Genomic DNA, 25,697 nt, shown 5'->3' with positions numbered 1-25,697 from the left:
ACTTTTGCTTCCTGAAAATATGCTCAGTTAGTCCTTGAGCTGATTCACGACAAAATAGACTTAGGAAGTGGATCTTTATGCATTTAACGCTTAAAAAAATGTGTATGAGGATAAACTAATTGATTAAACTTTGATTAAAAGTTCTGTGTTAAATTCTGTTTACAATTTCTTTTTGCCTTTTTTTCAGTGAATCCCATCAACTCAACTTCATTTTCTAGTAGATTTACAGAGCGTGACTTAAAATAATGAGTTAGTTTGAACCCGAAACATGACATGACACAATTAATTTGTTGTTTTTTTTCAGTAAATGCATTTTTATCTGTAAAATATGTGTTAATGTAATGTGTTTCTCCAATTCTATTTTTTTTTTTCTATATCTTAATTATTGCAGTGACACACTTTCACCCATACTTTAGTCACTTACACTCAAACTGGTGTCTATTTGGTGAGCAAGGTAACACCTCACACATCACACAGGAAGTTGTTGATTGATGGCTCTCGGGGTCATTGTGATCGGCCAGTTCAGATACAGCTTACTGTTTCAGTTGATCACTTTTATGTCAGCTCTTGCACTGACTGATGAAGCAGCAGTCTTTCCAGCGATCAAGGTTTTTTTGGAACGTTTTTCGAGAACCCTAATTCAGCAAATCTGATCAAAATTAGTTTATTATGCTGATTGTGCTGTTTGATGTTGGCACCGCTACCTTCTGGTGCAAGGTCAGCGTTATTTGTTCTTAGTATTTGCTTTGTGTGTGTTTGTGTGTGTGTGTGTGTGTGTGTGTGTGTGTGTACAAGCATCAGATTAGTGTTGGTCTGGCAGCGATCTCTGAATGTAAATATAAAGAAATAAAGCTTCCTTTGCGTTTTGTTTGCGTGAATCAGTGTCCATGTTAAGGTCACCTAATTGTGAGATAAGACGCTAAAACATAAAATTGGCTGCATCTGCTGCATTTGTGTGTGTGTGTGTGTGTGTGTGTGTGGGGCTCCTATAGCTCATACATCTCTGTCTCAGATTGGGCCTGCAGTGTGTATCTCCATTGGGATTCTTGGGTCCAGCTCTGCTGAGAAAGCACACACAGACTGATTTCCTTTTATTTATGCCACTCTTTCTCTTTCTCGCTCTCGCAATTTATTTCCTGCCTCCTTCCCATTCTGCCTGTGTCACTTCTTTTACTACTTACCGACCTTCACTTGTCCTTTATTCCTCGGATACACACAAACGCACACACAACACCAGCATTTGCTAGAAGGCTGGATTTATGTAATTGTGTTTGTGTGAATTTGTGTGCTGGAAATAGCCTCGTCCCCGTACGCTGGTCATAATTAGCCAAGCTGATGCTCTGAAGCTCTGTGCTGCCAAGACGGAATACAATCTTCCTGTAAAACACAAGCGTGCCTGCATTTCTGAATGACACATTTTGTAAGTTAATTCTCTTCTTTTCCCCGTTTCCTCTCTGTTCCCAGTGATCTGCTGTCTTCGGGGTACGTGGAGAGGCATTTGTCAGAAAAGGGGAAGTCTGTCGTCACCAACGTAAGATTCTGCAAATCATCTCTCCTCATGCTCACTCAAACTTTCATTATTAGACTATTTGCAGTTGCAACGGTAAAAAAAAAAACGCTTGTTAATACCAGGTGCAAAGGTAAAAGACCGTCATATGATTGATGATAGCATATCTGTATAGTGACCACATGTTATGACCGGGTCTGTGACGTAGCACAGTCCTGCTTACCAGGTTACAGGCATAGCACACACAGCAGAGTGGCTCAATCGGCTCCACTGGAGATTTCCTCTCAGCTGTGAGTTGTAAAGCTGCAATATCCTGCAGACCCAGGTTCTTCTCCCCCCCTGATCCTTTTATTGGTTAATCAATGTGTTACTTTGCAGGCACACAGAGCAATCACAGCCCCAGCAGCCACCACGTCTTGTTCGGCTTAGACTCAGAGGACCAAAGTGGCCTAAACTTTCAACTCACATGGAATTTAAATTGCCGTGATAATCCTCTGAAATCTGGACTTCAGTTACAGGACACCTACTGAGACGTCATGTTATATCACATAAGTGGGGGAGGATTATAATGGTCAGGATTTATTCCGCTAAGTAGCAGATTAGTGAGATGTTAGATCATTTACAAAGAATGATCCAAATTATTACACCACATATTGTGTGATATAGTCGCTTGTAATTATGTAGCATATAATAAAGCAACCTCTCTTGATATCCAGATGTTCTCTGACTGCAAATTCTGTTGTCTGTCATGCTTTCCTTAATAAAAAAAAAGTGGACAGAACATGAGGCACTTTGCCTCTTTATTAATGGCTGCTGTTCAGTAAGGTTAATATGACAAGCTGCTGTTTGTACCTCATCTCACTGTAGAGGTCAGAGGTCGTTGTAACACAGCAGCTGTCCTCACTGGCCAGAAACCCTCTCTGTCCTACATAGGTGATACAGGTAGAACATGCTCTAGACGCAGTTCTTGCTCTCTGATTTCATGGCAATGAATGTACAGAAAAGCCTGTTTTTGACCAATTCAACAAATACCATGAGATATTAAGATACTTTCATAATCATGCAAAGTGTTTGTAATTTGCTGATGTGCAGGTAGAGTGAACATTTATCAGCACGTTTCAAAACTGTAAATATGTAGGGGTTAGCATGTTGGCTAATCTGTGCTCGTAGGCCCAACATGATTGAAAAGGGATGAAAAATGTTTCACACAGTGTAGCTTAACATTTCACACACTACATTTAAAATGAATCTGATATAAATGCAATGAATTCACCTTAAGACTTTATCCTCACATAACCAAGCAAGTAACAATAACAGTATGACAACATGTACCATTTGAAACTTTCCATACGGGATAGATTATATCTCTGAGTGATGCTATTGATGATAATGGTTTTTTTGTAGAGTACCTTAAGTGTTTGGTTCTAGATCGAGTCTGTTGACCTTAATATGGAAACTTCCATCAGCAGTCCTGTTCGTTAAACTTCAGCACTGCTCACAATGGCCTGATATAACCTGAGATGTTAAAGTATTGATGGAGTACGTCAGCACCTCCTATAAATAGTATGTCATGCACAAATAAACTCCTCATGTCTCATGATATACGATACATTTCCCTGTAGTTCCCTTTTTCTTCTCTTTAATCGCCAAACTTTGTGTGACATTCAGAGTGTCCTACTTATTCACGTCTGACCTCGACCTTTTCACTGTGCATTGTGTTGTCCAGATTAGATGATTTATAACTGATCTGTGAGTGTAAGGAGATCACAGATCACACACACACACACACACACACACACACACACACACACACTCTTTTGAGGGTGTACCCACAGCGCTGTGTTTGGGGTGTTTGTGGCTTTGATGAGAAGTGGAGCAGAAGGTTGAGGGCGACGGGGGGAGGAGAGACGCTGGGATAGTAGAGCAGCACCTCTTATAAATAGCCCTCACTGTCTCTTCAGCTCTCACATGCTCCACATCTCTTTACCCATCCTCTCTCTCTCTCTCTCTCTCTCTCTCTCTCTCTCTCTCTCTCTCTCTCTCTCTCTCTCTCTCTCTCTCTCTCTCTCTCTCTCTCTCTCTCTCTCTCTACCTTATTAACTATACCTAAGTTTAGACAACTTCTTTTGTTTCAGCCCATTCACATGTTTCATCTCTCAGTATATGCAATCTATGATCCCTCTCCAGTCATTAATGTCAGTAATCCACTGCCGTTGACTTTAGTCTTATCTGTTGATTCTGGCCATCTTGGATGTGGAAATAATGAGACGTAATATCTAAGCGTGACATAATTGCAACTGAGAGTTGCATACATGTACAAAATGTACAACATGTACAAAATACATTCACCAACTCTATCTGTTAACCTTAAATAGCCCTCTAAATGGGAGCACTATCTAAGCTATGAAGTCACACCTATCCACATAACGTTGGTCTGTTTTCATGGTTTGGGCTGCACTTTTAAATCCACATAAAAATGATGAAAACAACAACTTTGCATTTCCACTGGTTGTCTAGCGACCTCTTAGTGACTCCAGATAAGGAGTGATAATAAGTTATTTCCAGTCTCTATGCTAAGCTCATTTAACTAGCTGCTGACTCTCCAGCTCCATATTTTACACACAAACATGAGCTGAAGCCATAGTCTCATCAAACTCTTGGCAAAAAAGTGTATTTCTTACTTTAAAAAAAGAAGAAAAATCTAAACTTAATGCTACAGCATATAATATTAGACACAGTGTGCTTCCAACTTTAAGCCCAGCGTTTGGCGAAGGTCCTTTCCTATTTCAGCGTGACAACATGAAAAAAACGAGTCCATAAAGAAATGTGTTTTTTGTCCCGACAGTGGAAGTATTTGTCTGGTCTGCACAGGGCTTTGGCCTCACACCCGTCCAACAGTTTTGGGATAAATTTGAATACCGACTCCAAACCAGGCCTCGTTGCACAACATCACAAATGGTCTTGTGGCTGGATGGGAGCATTTTCCCTTTCCAAGATCTTAGGAAAAATGCAGTTCAGGTTATCACATACTTTTGGTTATAGTTTAACAACCGAACAAACGCTCACATGCATCCCCACACAGACCCATAAGACGCATGGATTTGGATAAGTCCAGAGAGAGCGGGAGGTAGGAGTGGACGTAGCGGTGCGTCGTGTGTGCAGCACCAGACTTTAGAGCAGAAATTGATCCTCAGATAAAAGCTACGTTTCCTCGGGGAGACCGGCTTCCTGCCTAATGGCTGTTAGGCAGCGAGAAATGGACCAGGAAGAGACGGCCTGCAGAGCACTTAGACACTAAGACCACATACACGTCTATAGAAAATAAATATGTGTTAACGCTGGCTGAGAGGGCAAGAAACGCACACACATATAGGCAGACAGACGGCGAGAGAGGACTGAGCATGAGCGGCTGACGGCGTGACAGAGATGGAAACACTCTCACTGATGCTGTTGCTTCCTAATGATAGAAGTTGGAGGACGGAGAAGTCACAGAGCAGTTAACACACACACACACACACACACGTCTCCATCAGATCATACTTGTGCTTGTTAGCAAATTAATTCTGTGTGATTGACTCATTTCCTGATGGAAGTGGTGATGAAAGCAGCTGTCTGTTTGAGGAGACGTTTCAGGAGGACCATGTGTATGATTTTAATCTTGATCTTGTTTTGTGTTTTGCTCACAGGGAGGAGAGCACTGCTATTACCAGGGGAAGGTCAGAGACATTCCTCACTCCTTTGTCGCTGTCTCAACCTGTCACGGATTGCAGTAAGTACAAATAATATGTGACTATGTTTGATTTCCCAGCCAATATTGCTGCCTCTGTGTGTCCCGGTCCTCGGCCATGCTCCCATTTATTCAGTAGGTTAATGTAATTAGCTTTAGCCAGCCCCGCTGTGTCTCTCTGCACCATCGTTACACAGGTTATCATTCACACAGACAGCTGATGCTCAGGCGTCTTCTCCTCTCTCCCTAGCGTTGGTATTTTTAGAGTTTGTGCTCTAAAGCAAAGAGGCGGGTCAGAGACCAGGCCTATTGGGAAGAAAGCATGTTGTACATGTGTTATTCTGTCCGTGTGTGTGTGTGTGTGTGTGTGTGTGTGTGTGTGTGTGTGTGTGTGTGTGTGTGTACTGTATATATGAAGAAAAGAGAAACATACACGTATTCTGTGGTACTGAATGTCATTGTGTGTGAATAATACATGACTTGCATTGACACCTGAATGAATAATCAGGTATAAGACATGTGCATGTATTACAGTTTTTTACAGTCTCTTCTACATATTTACTAAAATAAACAGCGTTTTCCCAAAACTTTGAGCATAGGATGAAAAACCCAGCCTGCTTGGGCCAAACCTCGGACATTAAACACACTTCTTCTTTACATTTATTATTAAAAGTAATTGCAAAAAAAGATAAAGAATATAGATTTAATAGCACTATCGCTATAAACAAGCAGTTTCGTAATAGTCTGTTTTTGGTTAACTGCAAAACATGCACATAGGTGCATTGTTGACAGTGAACATGTCCCTTTCAATCTGAAAATGTTATTGATTATTCACGATCCATTACGCCACATCAAAGCTTGTCCAATAAACCGTATAATCAGTGCAGATAAATACATTCATCTAATTAAGACAAGTGGCTGAAATCAGATTGATACTTGCTGAATAAACTAAACTCTGGCTTTTATTATCGTTTGCATATTTCATGTGATTGTGGTGACTTGAAAAGTAGGGCATGAGTTAATGAACCCAAACAAGTTGAATGTGTTGCACATGCAGTGCAGTCTTATATATTGGGACAGAGTAGGATGTCATGTGCCCATAGACTGTATATAATAGGTGGACGTAAACACGGCGACGTTGCCCAGTGTTTTTTTGATGCCTTGGGTTCGGCATTTTGTCCATCGCCATCTTTGCTTTTTGCAACCAGAAGAGGTCGAGATGGTGGAGCTCAGTACAACCAAACTCTGACTAACAGGTTTTTAGGCAACAAAATGTTACAATTAACTGTCATGAACTGAAAAAACACTGAATGGGTTAAAGTTCAAAGAGGAAAACACAGACCCAAACTCCCAGACCAACGTTGTGGTAACGATCAGTCGCATGCCCTGCTTCACCATCTACTTATTTCACTCCATAAACCATGTTTACATTATTACCAGAGGGACTTAATCGGTGAGAAATAGTGTCGATTTCTCATAAACTTCTATACAATTGAACTTTATTTTTGCAACCAGAGGAGTCGCCCCCTGTTGGCCATTAGAAAGAATTCAAGTTAAAGGCACCTATGCATCGGAGTCACTTTTCAGAGCCGAAGGTTGCCGTCTCAATGTGACAGACGAGACTAAAAAGGTTTTCCTTTAAAGCTTCTGTTATTTCTAGTGTGGCTAAATTTAGCTGTGTGACTTCTCTTAAGTCTAAATGTACTGTAGCATACCTGCATGGTGTCATACTGCAGTCATGTCTGTATTTGTTATTATTTGTTGCAGTACTATTAAGTGTTGTAGCGTATTATTACTAGAAGTAGGATTTATTTGATTGAAATCTTAAGTCATAAGCTGACTTTACAAAGGAGAGAGAGACACACCCATAGTTTGCCCTCCACACACTAATTTAGAGTGTACATCAGTGAGAGAGAGATAGGGAGGGAAGGTAGTGCACAGTGGTGTCGAGGGGTTAGACATTAGAGGCGGAGTATTTCCCATATGCTGAGTCAGGTATTTACCATAATATACATCCTGTGTCTCTCTCTCTCTCTCTATCTCTCTCTCTCTCTATCTCTCGCTCTCTGTCTCTCACACACATAGAAACTGCAATACAATATGATAACAGTGTACAGCAGAACAGGGCTCTCAGCATTGACTCAGGTTCCTGATCATCCTCCATGTTCTACATTTGTGACTGAAATGCAAACCTCATAGATAGTAGAGAGACAATTATCAGCCTGAACATTGCATCATACATCCCACGAAAGTTCAAATGTTGAGCCAATTAAAACCGGATCAGTTTTGTTTCAGGCTTACTCCACAAATATGATGTAGCGTTGCTTTAAAGCGTCTGATTGAACCAAAAGGGAAAAGTTGTGGACGGACTTGAGCTGAAACTGAAAGGGAGCTGCAGATTCAGGTGATAATTCTCTGCAGGTTCAACACCAAAACCATCCCTCATTTCATACAATATTGTAAAAAGATTGATTATAGCTGCTTCCAGCATTTCTCTAGTCTTAACTTAAATGTCATGACTAAATAAGCTAGAATCAAAAGTAAAGTTAAAAAACGAATGATAAAGAAGTACATTAAGGGTTACAATCACAGTCATCAGCTCCAGAAGTATGTGACATCATTATTTTTCCCAACCTAGTCCCGCCCACTTTCTACCAATATGAAAGGCTCACAAAGACACATTTCTCATTTGAAATAAACAGCATTGTTCTAACTTTGCAGAAATAAATTAATTTTGCGTTCATGTTGAAGCCGACTGAGAAAATAGATTTTCATGTCACAATGACAAAATATTTTGAAATGACATAAAAAAAACAGGGAAAATTAAACACAAAGAGATCAAAAGGATGACAAGTAATACGCACTTTCATCTGTGCGCTGTGTGCGTAATCTGCTGTAAGTGCAATGTTGGACCTGGACAAAGTGTGTGTTGAAGGAGGGAGAAACAAAGGACAGACAGTGTTCACCCTCATGACTTTACAGCTTGACCCAAGCAATCTCCTAAAAGCTCCAGATAAAGTTAATTAATGGATGACGTCCATTATTCTGCACATGCGTACACGCAGGTGGACAGCGACCAGAAGACCTTCACCTACCTGCTAACGGAGACATTGATCTGTGACTTTTAAAAATGATTGCTTGGTCAAATTGATCACCATGATTTTCACGGATCTTCTGCTATAATGAACCAATTTCAAAGGTGTCTTAATCATCGGTCGACCAGTTCTGAGATGACTGGACAACCTTTTGTTTCATGACACCCTCCACCCCTTCGTACATTTGCCAAATAGAGCAAGACAGCAGAGGCTTGTGTCCAAAACCGCACCTTGCAGGAGTGCATTACAGTTATTATTCTGACGAATGATGATAACACAATAAACTCCCCGGGCAAACACTGAAATGACCAGACTATCACACTAATGGCTGAGGAGGAGTTGAATTCAGATGCATTATTCCATTTCTAGATGAATAAACCAACAGTAACTGGTGTTGATGATATGCTGTCCTCTCTCCCCCCTCCCTCCCTCTCCCTCTCCCTCCCTCCCCCTCTCTCTCTCTTTCAGTGGGATGTTTTTCGATGGTAATCACACCTACATGATTGAGCCTGGAGGACTGGGCAAAAGCAATGTAAGTACCTTGCATGGAAATGTATGTTCTTTGTAGGAGCTTGTGATGGTTTGTTTTCCTCGAACGTCTTGATGGCCTTAACAACGGCGCAGCAACGGCTCTCACACAGCTGAGAACCGTCTTTCCCTTCCCTTGTTTCCTGTCTACCTCCATACTGTCTCACTTAATAAAGGTGAAATTAAATTGTACATTTCTGGACTTGGCTAGGCTGGTCTTTGAGGAGGTTTTGAGTTTGCTTCTGTGCTTTGACTGTCTAAAGTGTGTATTTGTTTTTCTTCTAAATACAAATGTGTGCCTATAACTTCAGATCTTTATTGCTACTCCACACTCTTTCAGCGTACCTCCTGGGTACATGTACCCCTGGCTGGAAATTTGCATGCAACTGGACGACTGTGCGTGCAGCACATGATAAGTGGAGAGAATGGTATTGCTTACAGGATTCATACGGGTCAGTTAGTCCTGAGAGGATGCCGAGACAAAAAATGAATCAGGTGCAGATCACACGCCAGTCGTTGCCACTTGTTTGAATGAGCTGTGAGAGTGACCAGCAAGTCCCAGGACAGAGAGATTCGCTGGGTTACAAATCTTACAGCATATTAGATAATAACAATTACAGGCATTATGGTCGGAATGAAAGGACAGATCTGAGATTGTCTAAAGATGCCTTGAGCATGAGGAGGAAAGAACAAGCTGCTGATACTGTGTGTGTGTCTGTGTGTGTGTGTGTGTGTGTGTGTGTGTGTGTCTGTGTGTGTGTGTGTGTGTGTGTGTGTGTGTGTGTGTGTGTCTGTGTGTGTCTGTGTGTGTCTGTGTGTGTCTGTGTGTGTATGTGTGTGTGTGTGTGTGTGTGTGTGTGTGTGTGTGTGTGTGTGTGTCCATTCTGCTCTAATTAAAACATCCAGAAGAAGCGTGTGTCTGGTGTTAATCAGTAAGGGACTAAAGGAGACAAGATAAGAGGGGTCAGGGTGTGTGTGTGTGTGTGTGTGTGTGTGTGTGTGTGTGTGTCTGAAAAGGGGCTAATTCAGAAAACGGGATGAGAAAGAGGGAGGAGAAGCTGAGGGAAAAGCTAAATTCCACGTAATTAGATTGTTTGTCATTTTATCTTCTGCAGCAACATTACGAAACAAGAGAAACTTGTTTGTGATGGCATTGCTGTAGGACAGTTATACAATAATGAAAGATAATTTAAGTGAAAGCAATACAAATTCTAAATGTGAAAGATTGCTAAAATAAGATAAGGGCAGAGAATAATGCCAAACAATGATGCTTCAGCCCACTAGGACTGATTTCACATCTCGGCTCTCCAAACCCCTCCACTTCTTCTTTGACTCCCTCCTCTTCTGGCCTCTTCTCCGTCTCCTCTCTGCCTCCATCAGTCCTCTACAGCGTTTTCTGGAGAGACTGAATTATTCAAGCGACGAGAGAGAGAGAGATCTTAAATCAGAATACTGCTGCAGCACTCGTCTTCAGAGATACAGTATCTCGTCGGCCATTTACATAGGCCCAGTGATGTAAATTGCACATTAAACACTGCTGCATTTAAAAATAATAATAAATAAATACTGCATGACATATATGCATGTAAGCACGTATAGAAAGTAAAAAAAAGATGTGACTTCAGGTGGAATTTATGTGCAACAACAAAAACAAATTAATTGCACCAAATTGAAGAGCATTTCATGCTAGAAGTCAAAATGTTGCTGCTTTCTTCTTCATCCTCCACAACAATTTATATTTATCCGACGGCTTTGGTTTTTTTGCAGCTTCAGATTTCAGATACAAAACGTATCATAATCTCATTAAATATGATAGATGAAACTACCTACTAACTCAGTTCCACCATGATCAGCTACAATGCTACTTACACATTAATGCTTCATTATTACTAGGATACTTATAGAGTACTGTTTGAATTGTAGACATTTTCCTGCCTATTTGATAGTTTAACTTTTGTTACATTCTGTACATGTTGCTGTATACTTTTACTGAAGTGGAACTTTAACTTGTTGAGTATTTTTACATTGTGGTATTACCATGTTTGCTCCACAACTGTACATTAGATATGGTAGTTGGAGACGTAACGTTCAGGTTCCCATTAAGTTGTAATATGCCAGATCCCAACGGGGCTCAACGAATCTTTGCTACTTAAATATTGTTAATTACATAAAACAGTACTGAGGTGTTTTTGGAAAATATTTGGCATGACGGTTTTGGCGTTTTAGGTCGGGGAATCCTATCTGCATGACAACACTCAGGACAGCGCTGCCCTCCAGCCATGGCTGTCAGTTTGTCAGCAGCTCCGGATGTGAGCTCCCTGCGGGCGAGAGTCCACCGTAACGGTCTCTCTCTCTCCTCGGCATCCCTGGACTCCTCTCGGTGTATCTCTGTCTCTAACTCACTCTCAGTACGGGTCTGCTTGTCTGGCTGCATGTCTGCAAGTCATCCTCTCATTTATGTCACGTTTACTGCAAATAGTGCTCCTCATGTACACACACACACACACACACACACACACACACACACACACACACACACACACACACACACACACACACACACACACACACAGAAATAATGTGCTGTTAAGTTGATTTTAATGGCCTTTCTCTTTTTAAAAGGTTATTTGCTTAGTGTTCTTGTTATAACCTGAAGCATGCATATTAAATGCACAGGCTTTGTGCCCCATTATGCACCACTTATTCTGGCTGTTATGATCTAGTTGGGATTGATAGAAAAAAGAGAGCAACACTGCAGGGCGGCCCGTGTTGAGATAGATAGTCGGCATGGCCCCTGTCGGCCATATGGTGAATCCATCTGCCCTTCTTCCGCCAAGTCAGGGAAAAGTTATGCGGGACATTAGCTAAGTGTGTGTGAACAAGCTGCTCATGTCACCTTATGCATCTGACCTGGTTCTAAACTGTATTATTGTGTTATGCAAATGGAGCTGTTAACAGGAAGACTTGTGAGCAAAACAGAGCGCCAAAATAAGAAATAAGAGAACGTGACGTCCCCAGGTGTCCGAGGCTGATAGTGCAGAAAACAGCATATGTTTGGACACCTTTCTAGCCTCACCTGCACCTCAGGGCCCCTCGGCTGCATCCCAACACTCTGACTCTTCACTCAGTGAGGACTTAGACAGAGCATAGTGCTGTGTTTTGTTGTTGTGCAGCATATTTGAACTATGACTGGGCTATGTCGTGAGTCATTTATTAAACAAATAATAAATGACTCACAAATTATGGCCAAGGCTCTCTGGGAGTGTCACTTCAATAAAATCTTTCAATTTCGAGGAGGAAGCTATGCTTATTATGTCCTGCCCCTTCATTACATTATCATTATCATTTAAATCTAATTTCAATTTACATATAGCTCCTATATCTGTGTGAATATGAGCTATATATCCAACACAAAATAATAACAAAAGCAAAAACAAAACATAATACCTCTAGATCACTTTAAATCTCCAACTCCATTCCTTTGTATTTGTCCATAAATAACTGTTTATAACACTGCATTTCAAAGCCACTTTAATGCCGTTCCAAAGAGCCCCCCCACCAACACAGATGCACATGCTCTTCTGAGTCGTAGGTACTAAAGGTTGTTTTAATATCAGCTCCCCTCTCAACCTTTAACTCCCCTCTCTTTGTTTGTTACCCGGCACAGTGTTCTTTATTACTTTATACATAAATTGACCAGTTTTAAATCTGACCAGATCCTCAAATTTTAAAGTTTGAGAATTTAAAAACTGATGATTTGTGCGCTCTAGGTAACCAGCATGATGAATACCCTTATTGCTCATTTCTGCAAATTACCTAATTGTTGTACATTGTTAACATGTAATGTTAACCCTTCAATTACTTGGAGAGATTTTTCAGTCTGGACTAGAAATGATTCCAGACTTCTCAAAAGTGATTATTTGTGACTTTTGTCTTTAAAAAAATAATTTTAATGATCATCCCTGCATTTTTGTAAAATATTCCCCAAACTGGCAGGATAACTGAGTAGGAGGGGGTGGGGAGTTCAGGGTGTGTTGATGGGGGTTGTGGCAGGTTGGAGGGTGGGGGTAGGGGGGTGTTTGTATTAGGTGCCAAGGGGAGAATTTTTTATACTAGCTGAAGATGGGAATGAAGCTCAGTGTGAGTGAGATCTGATGGGATTAAAAAAAGGGGGGGGGGGGTCTCCCTGTGGCCTCAAGCCAACTTCATGTTACTAAACCTGGACCAGTTCATTCACACATGCAGACAGAGAGCAGAAATGAAAAGCATGTTACCCCTCCCTGCTTTATATTCATGAGCCAGGAGTCTGTGTCTGAGGTACCATCTCCCCTGGCAACCCAGGCTCCGCCCCCGTCTCTTTGTAGCAGACATATGAAAGCCATCTGTGTTTGGACCCTTAATCTCCATCACTACACACTCCCCGTCGACTCTATATGCTATGGCTGTATTCCTTTTATGATGGGAGTGATGGGGGACAAAGACGATGGTTTTTAACAATTATTAATACAGGATTAACTCCTATGTGTGTATGTGCTACAAATAACACACACGTCATATTTCTCATTAATCATCAGCCGCTAAATTCTCATTCAGTATGAAACATCAAAGCAGGAGTCGGCTTCAATTATGGCGGCTGCAGTTTAGACTGGTGGCTGTTAATTCAGACGTCCGTTCCACTCGGACTACATCAAAGATAAGACTAAACACTGGAGCGCTGAAAGGCTCATTTTAATTTAAGACTTCTCATGGTTCTTAATTGGCTCTGGTTTCTCTCTGGAGCCGCCGGTGTGATAACTTCAATATTTACCCAGAGAGCAGATCAAAGTTCAGGGCAACTGTCAATAAGTTTGTATTTTCAAAGTTTCTTTAAAAGTGTACACAACAGCCTCAGAGAATAAAATAATAATTATTAATAATAATAATGATCTTTCTCCAAAGCCAAACAGTGAAGCAGTATTTTTGTTGCATTGCCACATTTAAGAGTGCAGAAATGATTAGTCAAGCAACACATTATTGGTAACCAATTAATCATTTAGGCCATTTATCAACTCCACTATCTGGTTCTAGCTTCTCAAACAATGTCTTTTCTTTTTTTTTTTACAACATTGCAAATTATTAGTTTTGGGTTGTTGGCGAGGCAAAACAATCTTTTTGTTATATGTATGCAAGGCTGCCTAATGGAAACCAGTGTAAAATTAACTTGAATTGTCATTTTATGAAGAAATTGATGATAAAGTACTCATTAGTATGTCTGTCCGCATATCTTGCTCTACATTTGATAACTTAGTCTTGGTTTGGGTGAAAATATGGCGATGTTGTCAGTTCAGGTGCTGGAGATGTGGATGTTGCAGGTGTTAGTCGTAAACTTTGGCATCGCTGGTCCAGACTGCTGTGTGAACGTTTATATCCCTTAATGAATCAAGTCATGAAGAGATTACAGAAGGAAGTATATTTTATGGCAATACATTTCTGGGAAACTGGAAACTCATAAGCCATTGATTTTTGTTGATTCAATGTTAACGTGGAGACAACAGCTGACTCCATATTTCTGGCTGAAATGTTGCTTATTAACACCCCTGAGTCTTCTGCCAGAGGAGTGAGGACCAACAAATAACATGAATTCTTTCAGTATAAAGGAGATTGATTGTGTGTCTATATTTAGTTTTTCGGCGGTAGCAGCTCAGTCCGTGGGGACTCACTTAGGAATCGGATTGTTGCTGGTACAAGTCTCCGCATTGACCAAGTACGGAGTGTGGACTGGTAACTGGAGAGGTGCCAGTTCGCCTCCTGGGCATGTCTGGGGTGCCCTTGAGCAAGGAACTGAACTGTATACTGTATAATAGCTGCCTGCTAATACAAGGATGGGATAAATATCACTGTGTGCTGTGCAATGGGTTTATTTACATTTACATTATTGTTACCCCAGCAAATAAACAAGCATGCGCATGCATTGTAATTTATTTTAATAAAAATAACGAGAGATGACAGTGTAGAAAAAACATTTGATCTCAACATTGTTGAATAAGATGAAGGCATTAGACTGTGAAGAAATGTTGTTCAGTGCTCATAATGCAAAACGCTAAGCTTAAACGGTAAAATTGGCTTAATCACATGTACAACCACCACTGAACAACGTTGCATTTCCAGCTAAGTTGGCAAAGGTTTTAAACATCAGCGGACATGTTGGATGCAGATGAGCAGCACTCTCATTCCTGTTAGTGTTTTTGAAAATATTACAGTCCATAATTAAACTGTAGTTACACACTATGATCAAAATCTGTACATTAAGTTAACACAGCTACCAAATGTCTTGGTGCTGTAGACATTAACAATTCAGAAATATATATTACAATTACAATCAATGATTAAGAATTCTGTTAGAAAAGATAGGCTATAACAAAGTGAGTGAACAAAGGCAATGTAAACTGGCACAGCGTTCACATAATTAGTGCATTTAAAAACATAAGCTGCAAAATGACAAATAATTCATGTTCACAACAAACACAAAAGATATTAACAGGTGAGTCAGTTAGTGGTCATCCATTCAGAACCACAGAATTAGAAGTACAGTAGTGATAACAGGAGACGTTCATACATAACTTTACACAGGCAGTGTGTCCAAAACAAAGACATGTAACAGAAAAACACAACTTTACTGACCAGCTGTCACTAGCTTTTTGGCGGCCATCACCGGGGCTTTTTTAATCTAAACTCAAGAGTGGGGATTAATATTCAGCCACTACTAAATGCTACTAACTATTTGCTTGTAGCTAATATGTTGGTCTATTGACCACTTCAGCAAGTTATGAGCTATTGTATGTGGTCCTTCTCGGCTGGTGAAATAGTGAAAAGGGCTCGTTACTTGAGGTGTCTTTCAGTGTTTTGGCAGGAAGTGTGTTTACTTTCTTCCCTTTCTACAGCCCAAAGCTGAATACAGTGGTGCACCAGAGTCATCCTTCATAACCGCATCTATAATACTCTTATTAGTTTCATCAGTGGTGAACTTCGTGGAGGTTATCAGCCTCTCTTTTCTTATTGCCCCTGTGTCAGCACAGGAATGTCGATCTCTATGGCAGACATTCGTGAGCGGGAGGAATAGCGGTGGCCTGCGTAGCTGGAGGTGTAGCCCTGAGATGGAGCATAGCTCTGAGATGGAGCATAGCTCTGAGATGGGGCGTAGCTCTGCGATGGGGCGTAGCTCTGCGACGGGGCGTAGCTGTAGGCCTGGGTCCCTCCCACCTCTGAACCGTACCCATCTGGAGCAGATATTTGAGACATGTACACCTGTGGCGGAACAGGAGCAACCACACTTTGCACGTAGCCCTGGGGGGTCACATACGGCTGGGCTTCGATCACTGTGGGAGGGTAGGTCTGTGGTGGGAAGGGCTGAGGGCCATAAACTGGGGATGGAGGATATCCGTTGGCAGTGAGAGGCTGGGCGGACAGAGAGGTAGGCATGGAGGGCAGAGGCAACCAGAAGGGTGAAGGCAACTTCTTACACATACAGTACCACATGAAGATCAGCAGGGCGGCCAGCATTAGTCCTCCAGAGCAGCCTATAGATACATACACAGCAAAGCCATCGGAGAAAATGTTGTCATATCTTAAGTTCATTTCCTTGGTGCGGAACAGGAACCACACTGAGGGAGCCATTGCGATAGCTCCGCCTAGGAACAAGAACATCCCCCCCACCAGGTGACAGCCTGCATTGTTGACCAGAAATCTGATGGTCTTAATGTCCGGTTCAGGCTTGTCTGAGCAGCAGCAGGTCTTACACATCCCTGCCATACACAGCAGCAAGGCCAGAGAGGCGAACAGCAGGCTTGTAGGCAGACAGAACTGCAGAAGTCGCAGATCCAGCTGGTCCACTTTAGAGTACCACTGGAAACAAGCAAAGATGGGATTTCTGTTAGGACCATGTAGAACAGAAAAGAAAAAAGCATAGCAGAGGAGAGCAAATTTCTCAAAGTAATACCTCTGAATCGTAGTAGTAACATCCTGAATAGCCGTCCTGCTTCACACATTTAGCCCACAGCCCATCATACACGCTGATATTCTTGGCATTACGATTGAAGGTGACGAGCCTCGTTACTCGCCACTGTGGGATTAAGGTTGCCACACCAATCCCTCCCACAGACACGAAGGCAACGATGAAGGCAAAGGCGTTGGTGGCGTGGATGTCCCGGCACGACATGGTGGTGCTGTCAGGTACTAAGGCCATGAGGATAAAGAGAAGATGTCAGACGAAAGGAAGTGGCTGGTCAGTACAGGGGAAAGCCATCTGTGACCAGGGATGGCACTATATAATATTTTATCGCAGATTGTGATAAAAACACTAACAATAAGTTCATTGTGGTGAATTTTCATAATTGGGATAATTGTAAATATCACCATGAATTACTTTAAAAAAGCTGCTTAGCTCGCTATCTTGATGGAGAAGTGAAAAATAGAGCCTGATACAGGAAGTATCATGTCATACTTCCCGAACAATGTTGCCAAGGTACAGTAAGTCAGTTTATTCTGCAAGGAGAACTTTTAATTTTATGATTACCTTATTTTGTGATTCCAGTATGATTCAATGATTATCAGGATAATATTGTGAATCGCAATTATTTTAGCCATGATAATCACAACTTGACATTTTGATCTCGTCCCATGCCTAAATGTGACTGTAGAAAATATGTTTTCTGTACACAGAAGACATGGTTATACAAGTTGGCCCCATTACTATTAAATCAAGCTAACTGTGCCATGGACTGACCCCCCCTTATTTCTTTTCACCGCAGCGTAGTTGACCCAATATCTGCTGTCCCCGAGAAACAATGCGCTCATTTCATTAGCAAAAAACAGTGAATGACTTCGGAGCTGAGGTTGCAGCACAAGAGTGTCTACACTGCAGTGCATTATATGCAGCTGACTGTACAGCTAAACAATGAGCATTTGATTTAGATGCTTGGGGTCTGTGTGTGTGTGTGTGTGTGTGCATACTGTACATTGAGAAACTACTCCGTCCTTTTAATACAATCATGTTTAGATATTTGTATTTTGACAAACTCAGACTATCTCATACCTTCAGTTAATACAAAATGCAGTGGTTTGGGTTCAAACTAATTCAAAGAGAGAAGATCACAATCCTGTCCTGGCTTCTCTTCAGTGGAAACCAGTCAGTCATGGAGTTGATGTAACATTTGCTGATTGTGTTCAAATAATGTCATGGATTGACCATTAGATCTTCTGATGAATTGTTGGTCCCATTCAAACTAAAGTGAAGCCTCAGGCAAAGTTCAGCAGGCTAATCATTCCTGGTTCAAAGCTGGAGCTTCCTCCATCTTTGTTTCCAAACGTATGGTTTGTCCAGTTGTAATATGTGTTGTTTATTTAACTTCCCACTCATGCTTATTTTATTATTATGATTTGTACTTTTAGTGGTCTGGTGTTTTCATCTTGATTTGATAGTTGTTTTTTATGCAGTCATCATGATAATAATTGGGTGACTAAACTACAGAAGATGACTGCATCCTCCCAATAAAACTGTCTGGTAATACAGTGACTTAAGACCGTGACATGATAATTACAAACATGATTTCATATTTTGTGATTCACGTTACACCATAACGGAGTAATAACAAATACTTATGAAGCTATTATTACATACAGCAGATTGTCGGTCTGGGTAGTTTCACCAGCTAACCTTAGCTAAGCTAGATTATAGTAACGTTAGCTCTTTAGCCCGTTGACTGTTAGCATACTGGAAACACCTAAAACAAGATTAATATCTACATATATCAACAATTTTGTCCCTAAAAATCTGCCGTCAAAAGCTGAAATAATGAACACGAACATGTGTACAAATAGACGGCGCATTTAACGCTAACGTTACTTCGTTAAATTAGCCAAATAGCTACCGGAGGGCTAACAAGTTAGCGTTACAACAACCTGTTGCCTTTTCCTTCTCAGTCCCTCACTGAAGCTCAAACACGCCAGTTTAACTAAACACAGACTACAGCACCTTATATTCCCAGCGGTTTGGTCGTGTTTAGATCGAAAACGGTGTCATTTCAGCCCGATCCTCCTTTACGAACTTGATCCGAACCAAACCAGAGCCTTTTCACTGAGGTACTGTCGCTGCATGAGCGTAAACATGACGCGGTGGCCTCAGCCTGCGGGCGTGGTCTGCCCTCAGTACTGTCTCACAGGGCGTTAATGCAGGCGTGCAGAGCATTCAAATCACAGCCTCGATAATTAAAAGGTAGGCCTAAAAGTAGATAAACATAATCAATCAGGTAAACAAAGATGATGAAGACAAATATGCAAATGTACAGAAATAGGTGGATTGTATCAAAAGCAACGGTGTTTTATGTCTCATGATTTAGTGGACTACGTGATCCCTGTCTGCATATCAGACCTTTGGCTGTGATCTGATGAAAGTCTGCTTTTTGTGCCTTTCAGGGAGATGTCCGCATTCACATGATATATAAATCTGCAGGCCATGAAGGATTAAATGATCTCCTCAATGGTAAGATGATGACTGTATTCATGAGAATTAATTCAATGTATGATTGATATTTATAAAGACTAGTGGAATACATTTCCATTCTTTGATTGTTTCTGTTTACTAGGTGATCTTCCAGAGCCGCCTTTTCCCAGCCCTCCATTTCCCGGCTCAGAAGTTGCTCACAGGAGAAAAAAGAGACAGGTAGGACTCCTCTGCAGGCCCTTTTTGTTGGAAATTCATCATCATCATAAGCTGATGGATGCTAATGGACTCATGTTGACTTCGCTTTATGATGTGCACATGATGTACGATTGTTTGCGTAAGATAGAGAGATAATTATACTCTGGGTGCTGTTAGTCCAAACCTGACAACGCGCCGTTTCCTCACTCTCCTCCCACACAACAGCTCTCCACTCCTCTCTTTTGTTCTTTTTCATGAGATATATTTACCTTGTGAGTAGCGGCTGCTTCCTCATCTTTTCTCAGACGCTGCAGTGGTCTCGCTGTCTGTCTCTCAGAACTGCTCCAAGCTTTATTTGGAATAAAGACAAACCTGGTTTAGCGTTGCAAAGTTAATCCTTATTGATTTACCATTTCTAATATTTTCTTGGTGACCCAGCAGGCATGAGTAGATATTTATATATTTATATTTACTGTGTGTTGATGCAGAAATATCTTGTGGAGGAAAACTGAGAAAAGCTTGTGTGTCTGTCTTTGTGTTTTTATGACAAATCTGTTTTTGTTTCTTCAGGCTCCACACATCTCACACAATGTAGAGGATGAGACCAAATACATTGAGTTGATGGTGATCAATGACCATTTAATGGTAAGTAGATATGGTATGGTGTATAATTATGATAACCTGTATACTATCAGATTATTCATTATATAACTACAATATATCTTTTATTGTGCATAAAACAGACAGTTTTGACTAAAATCCACTGCTTATGGACTGTGTAATACACAGTAAAGGTGATATTTGGAGTGAAACACACTGGCTCCTTTTACACAGTTAAATGGCTTAAAATGAATTACTTCCACATTATGAATCCCACGTTTATTACTTTTCTCTCTGTCTCTCTATCTCTCTCCGTCTCCCTCTTCAGTACAAGAAGCATCGGCTTTCCGTTGGGCACACGAATAACTATGCTAAATCAGTGGTCAATATGGCTGACATGGTAAGAATTGTATTGATCCTTTTTCTTGGAAAGCTTGCCACAAGCACTCTCAGGTATTGGAGCTGAGCGCACATAGCACTGATTTCTCATTTAACCAACCTCACTCTCTACATTTAAAACCTCTCCCGGCCCATAATATGCTGCTTGCAGCCATTAACCAGCCAGTCGGGGGTTTTCAGAGGACTGAGAACAGTAATGGCATCCCAGCAGTACTGAAGCAAATATCTCTATGTTTGACGATTTGTAGCCACGTCTGTTTGCTGTGCTACCGAAACCCGACCTGCCCAGGGTCATGCCTGTAAGCTGATAGGCCGGTGAAGCTGGAGAAAGGTCATGCTGGTTGTCGCGTCCTTGAAGAGGATCATATGAAGCAGACTTTATTTGGGACGTACACATTGATTTCCATGTGAGAGTATAGCTGCCTCTTCCCCCCGGTGTATGCAGCGTTACCACGGCACCGAGGGCACACTCACAGGGGCATCGGATACGATGGATATTACAGCAATTACTTATAAGTTGCATTGGGCATAAAATAAACGTTTTTTTCTTCCACCGTCACACTGCTTGCTCTTAGGGGATTGTCTCCGTAAATGAAACAGTAGTCGAGACCCGCTCTAAAGGAACAGTGTCATGAGATAACATCTGTTGTCATTTGGCACCATATAAATGAAAATTGACTTGACAGAAAATGAATAAAAGGACTGTTTTAATGGATTGATGTCAGTAAAATGTGTCACGGCTATGGTGCCTCTCCCAAACAAATTCCCAGCCGCTGCAGAGTGTGTCATGCAGGAAGCATCTGTCACTATGATTACTGATGGACACAGTGCTCATTCCCAAATAATAATTTATTTCTAAAGTAAAAGGTACATTCCCTTTTTATTGATTGACATGTGCATATACGGGTATAAAAACGCACTTGAAATCCGCTTTCTACCGAATCTCGTAGATCTAATTTCCTCAGTTGAATTTAAACCAGGCAGCAGAGAGCGACATATCCTTGCTCTTTTTGTGAACCTCAAGCACAATGTTATATTGTCGGAGCATATACAATTTTGGAAAGCATTCAGTATTAACATTTTTATTTTTGTTTTGGTTGACCTACTACCGATTAAGCACAGACTAGAACTAGGACGTCTCTAAATGGGCAGAAACCAAGGGGAGCTGCGAGGGGGAGGTTGTCGGGTCCAGACCGGCATTGAACCATGATTGTGACCACTTCCTCTCGACACGATCAGCTTTCTCTCGAGATTACTGGCATTCAGTTTAAACAAAGAGGCTTTGCTCGTGTGCTCTTCTCTAGTGTTGTTCTGGCCCCGAGTACCCCGGTAGATTTCCATCTTATGAAAGCAAACATTATTATTTGCCAGTTTGCTCCCTCTACAGTATGTCCTTCAGACTGGTACCGTTATTGACTCCGTCTGGCCGCCTGCAATGTGCTGCTGTCTAGTGGCGGGATCAGACTGATCACATGGGCGGTTTGAGTGGCGCTGTTGCAGCAGACAGCTGGAGATGTTGATGAATATAAAGCGAGTCGGTCATTTTTAATATCCATCAGGCCAAGTCATTTATCATTTATCATTTATCTTTTCTTTTGGCACTTTCAGTTAATGACTTCCAAAAGATATCTAACCTGATAATGAATCTATTAATTCCCCAGATTTTCAGGGAACAGCTTAATACAAGGATTGTGCTGGTTGCCATGGAAACGTGGTCAGCTGACAGCAAGTTCAACATTGACGACGACCCCATGGTGACGCTGAGGGAGTTCATGAAGTATCGAAAAGACTTCATCAAGGAGAAATGCGACTCTGTTCACCTCTTCTCGTGAGTCTGAATATTTTAAAAGATTCTCTTTGTGCTCGGCATCTTTTTATTAAACACATAACTTTCTTTTCCTATCAGAGGGAATCGTTTCCATAGCAGCTGGGGAGGAGCCTCCTATATGGGAGGAGTTTGCTCCCTGACTAAAGGAGGGGGAGTAAATGAGGTGAGCTACAAATTCTCTGTCAGTTCACTGTCAGTTGGATAGAAGGACACAGGCGACGTGGAGAGATGTCATGAATCCTAATCACACTGAATCCCACAGCACTGCTCTGTTCTGTCCTTTTTAATCAGCCATTTGTTAATATTGTCTCTTTATTCCTGTTTTTACTGCAGTTTGAGTTCATAGCCATTCCATTTATGCTATTCGATGTAATGAATTAATCTGAAGATATTTTTGTTTAATTTGAGTGGAATATCTTTGTAAACTCTATGTGATATTCTGATTATTTTCTGTCTCCTGCTGTTTCTGTCCGTCTGTCTGTCTGTCTGTCTGTCTGTCTGTCTGTCTGTCTGTCTGTCTGTCTGTCTGTCTGTCTCTTCATCAGTATGGGAAAACAGATGAGATGGCCATAACCCTCGCTCAGTCTCTTGGACAAAACATTGGCATCTTCTCTGACAAGAAGAGGATCCTGAATGGTAAACAGTGAAAACTTACCGAGTCCTTTATTTCTTACTTTTCCATCACACATTCACCTTTAAACCTCTATGGGATGTAACATTGTTGATGTTTTTTTGTTGTTTTTTTTCAGACGAGTGCAAGTGTGATGATCGTTGGTCGGGCTGTATCATGGATGATGTTGGGTAAGTTACTTTGACAGAACATTCCTCCATCAGTTCTCAACCTTAAAGCCCAAACAGAGGCAGACCCCAACAAACCGTCTCATGAAAGTCTGACTGGGATTGAAACATTGTCCAGTTTTCCCCAACACGTTTTAATCACAACATTAGAGTTGGATACAACACTGGACATTGGCTTTAATGTTAACATCATACATGTATTGTCACCAAAAGAGTTAAATGAGATCTGACGTTATGGTAATTAACAGTTTATGGTCAGAACAATGTATCTATAATTTGAACAAGAACATATTGTTCACGTGTCTCAAAGCAGATAGAAGTTAAATACATTTAAATGCAATAACAACACATCGGCAACACTTGTATAATAGACAAATTATGTGGGTGTATCAAAAAATGTCATCTGTTTGTTAGTACGTCAATTTTTCCATCCATGGAGTGTTATTGTAGTTTGATAATTCACCACTAGGTGTCAGCCTATGAGTATTTTCCATAGGCTTGTTTATATAACTTCATCGGGGTTCTGCAGTAATGTGTTATATAATCGTTGCTTGTAAATTAGACAAACAGGTGAAATATCAATCAGTGTATGTTTTGCGTTTCACACAGAAATCATGAAAGAGTTTGTCTTAAACTGTGTTTGTTCATCTGCAGTGTTTCTACTGTACAGGCTTTGTGTGAGCATATGGATGTGTGTTGTGTCTATGAAAGCCTCTGCAACGTGTGTGTGTGTGTGTGTGTGTGTGTGTGAGTGTATATATCTATATACCCCTCTTCTTAAATACTTCTCGCGTTCCCCCTCTATCCCGAATGGGACAGCAGGTGAGCAGAAGCTTGGCTAGAACGTTGCCTGTGCTGTTTTGAACCGACCGGCTGCCTCAGAGAGGTTGTCAGTCATCACAACCTTTCCTGTCTCATCCGACAGCACGACAGCTGCTGTGGCCCCAGCTTCTTCTTCTTTCTTTTTTACTCAAGTGATATGAACAAATACAGTTTGATGTCCATTTGTTATACACTGACTGTATTTTTCATAATCATGTTGTACAATTTCACATGTGTCTTCTTCAGTTCTTTGGATGTCACCGGCTGATCAGCCAAGGAAATGTTATTGATTTGATTATTCTAATTATTGATGGGCTCCTTCTCCCTCCTGCCCTTTTCAAAGTCAGGATTTTCATCAGTTATTTTTGTTGTCCATCTCTAACCGATTGATACAGTCTGCAATGTCATTCTCATCTTAGGCCAATATTTGACTACCTCATTTTGCTGTAACCGCAGTGCACTCCCCTAACACATTTATCATAATAAGCCTGCTATAATGTCATGTGGTCACATGACAGAAGACAGGTGACTGTGCTCTTATGAGCCTGTTACCTGTGAATGGACCTGGTCCAGATCTGTATTCTCTAAAGTCAATGGTATTTCAGACACTTGTATTCAATGAGCAACCTCAGTCATTAAGGGACGTTCTGTTTTTATCCCTCAGAACCTGCATGTTTGATCGACCGAACCTGACTACTACTAACTGTTCTCACTTTTCTCACAGGGGTGAGCTACTGTGTGTGTGTGTGTGTGTGTGTGTGTGTGTGTGTGTGTGTGTGTGTGTGTGTGTGTGTGTGTGTGAGAGTGTGAGTGAGCTACTGTGTGTGTGTGTGTGTGTGTGTGTGTGTGTGTGTGTGTGTGTGTGTGTGTGTGTGTGTGTCTGTGTCTGTGTGTGTGTGTGTGTGTGTGTGTGTGTGTGTGTGTGTGAGTGTGAGTGAGCATGTGTGAGCCAGTTTAGAATTGAGTTACATATTTAAATGTTTTCATATATTTCCTTTTTGTTTCCTCTCATGAAATTATTTATTTTGTCATGAACAAACCAAAAATAAATAAAAAATAGGACTTTTATAGTGTTACATGATTAAAAAAAAGATTATTAATTTAAACAGTCTGAAATATGATGTAGCAAGGACATACAGACAAGGGTATGATTGTGGTTCAGACACGCCTTGCCTCTCAACAGCCACCAGGGGGCGATCGGCTGACTGTGGGTGAAGAAAGAAAGAAATCAATAAGGATGTTAGTGTACTACAGGCATATTATACAGCAGAATCTTTTTTTTAATACATATAATTTCACATGATCTGTGCTGTGAACTGAAAAGACAATTACAATCAGAATCAGAAATACTTTATTGATACCAATGGGACATTTGGTTATGTTTGCTCCCATTCCCATTTGAGAATAAAAATAAATATACAAACATAGAGAAATGATAAGAAATAGAAACATGTGCATTGTGTTACAATATAACAACAATACATATGTATAAATATATAATTAAAACAATTATTCTACAAATGATTAAATAATGTTAATGCTCGAAAAATTAGATTATGATTAAGTGTGTGACATTGCAAAAATAGTATAAATAAATAAGAATCTTAGTTTAAATATACAGTATGAAAAGACTATTGCACAATTCAATATAACATAAATTATGTGGTGTTGAATGGCTGAATAATAATTTTAGTCCACGACTAAACGATTGTTCCTCT

The 25,697-nt window shown here is 40.9% G+C and overlaps 2 protein-coding genes across 4 annotated transcripts in view; one reads left to right on the top strand and one right to left on the bottom strand.

The window, feature by feature from the left end:
* Positions 1–25,697, top strand: part of adam22 (ADAM metallopeptidase domain 22) — a gene marked incomplete at its 3' end in the record, with an annotated part of 54,509 nt that overhangs the window by 14,739 nt on the left and 14,073 nt on the right. For all 3 annotated transcript variants that reach the window (XM_084027465.1, XM_084027464.1, XM_084027466.1), the window contains exons 4-14: positions 1,465–1,531; positions 5,194–5,276; positions 8,798–8,861; positions 19,307–19,373; positions 19,477–19,553; positions 20,103–20,177; positions 20,461–20,532; positions 22,193–22,359; positions 22,438–22,522; positions 22,905–22,995; positions 23,109–23,160. In XM_084027465.1, coding sequence (XP_083883591.1) covers positions 1,465–1,531; positions 5,194–5,276; positions 8,798–8,861; positions 19,307–19,373; positions 19,477–19,553; positions 20,103–20,177; positions 20,461–20,532; positions 22,193–22,359; positions 22,438–22,522; positions 22,905–22,995; positions 23,109–23,160 — 900 coding nt within the window. The remainder of the gene's footprint in view (positions 1–1,464; positions 1,532–5,193; positions 5,277–8,797; positions 8,862–19,306; positions 19,374–19,476; positions 19,554–20,102; positions 20,178–20,460; positions 20,533–22,192; positions 22,360–22,437; positions 22,523–22,904; positions 22,996–23,108; positions 23,161–25,697) is intronic.
* On the bottom strand, positions 14,804–18,998 carry cldn12 (claudin 12). Its single transcript, XM_084027469.1, has 3 exons — positions 18,867–18,998; positions 16,833–17,068; positions 14,804–16,738 (listed from the first exon to the last, which is right to left on the bottom strand). The coding sequence occupies exons 2-3, from the start codon at positions 17,049–17,051 to the stop codon at positions 15,890–15,892; spliced, it is 1,068 nt and encodes a 355-aa protein (XP_083883595.1). The 5' UTR covers positions 17,052–17,068; positions 18,867–18,998; the 3' UTR covers positions 14,804–15,889.

Source organism: Eutrigla gurnardus, assembly GCF_963514095.1.
Source record: "Eutrigla gurnardus genome assembly, chromosome: 14".
NCBI lineage: Eukaryota > Metazoa > Chordata > Actinopteri > Perciformes > Triglidae > Eutrigla > Eutrigla gurnardus.
This window is presented reverse-complemented; position numbering and strand designations above follow the sequence as displayed.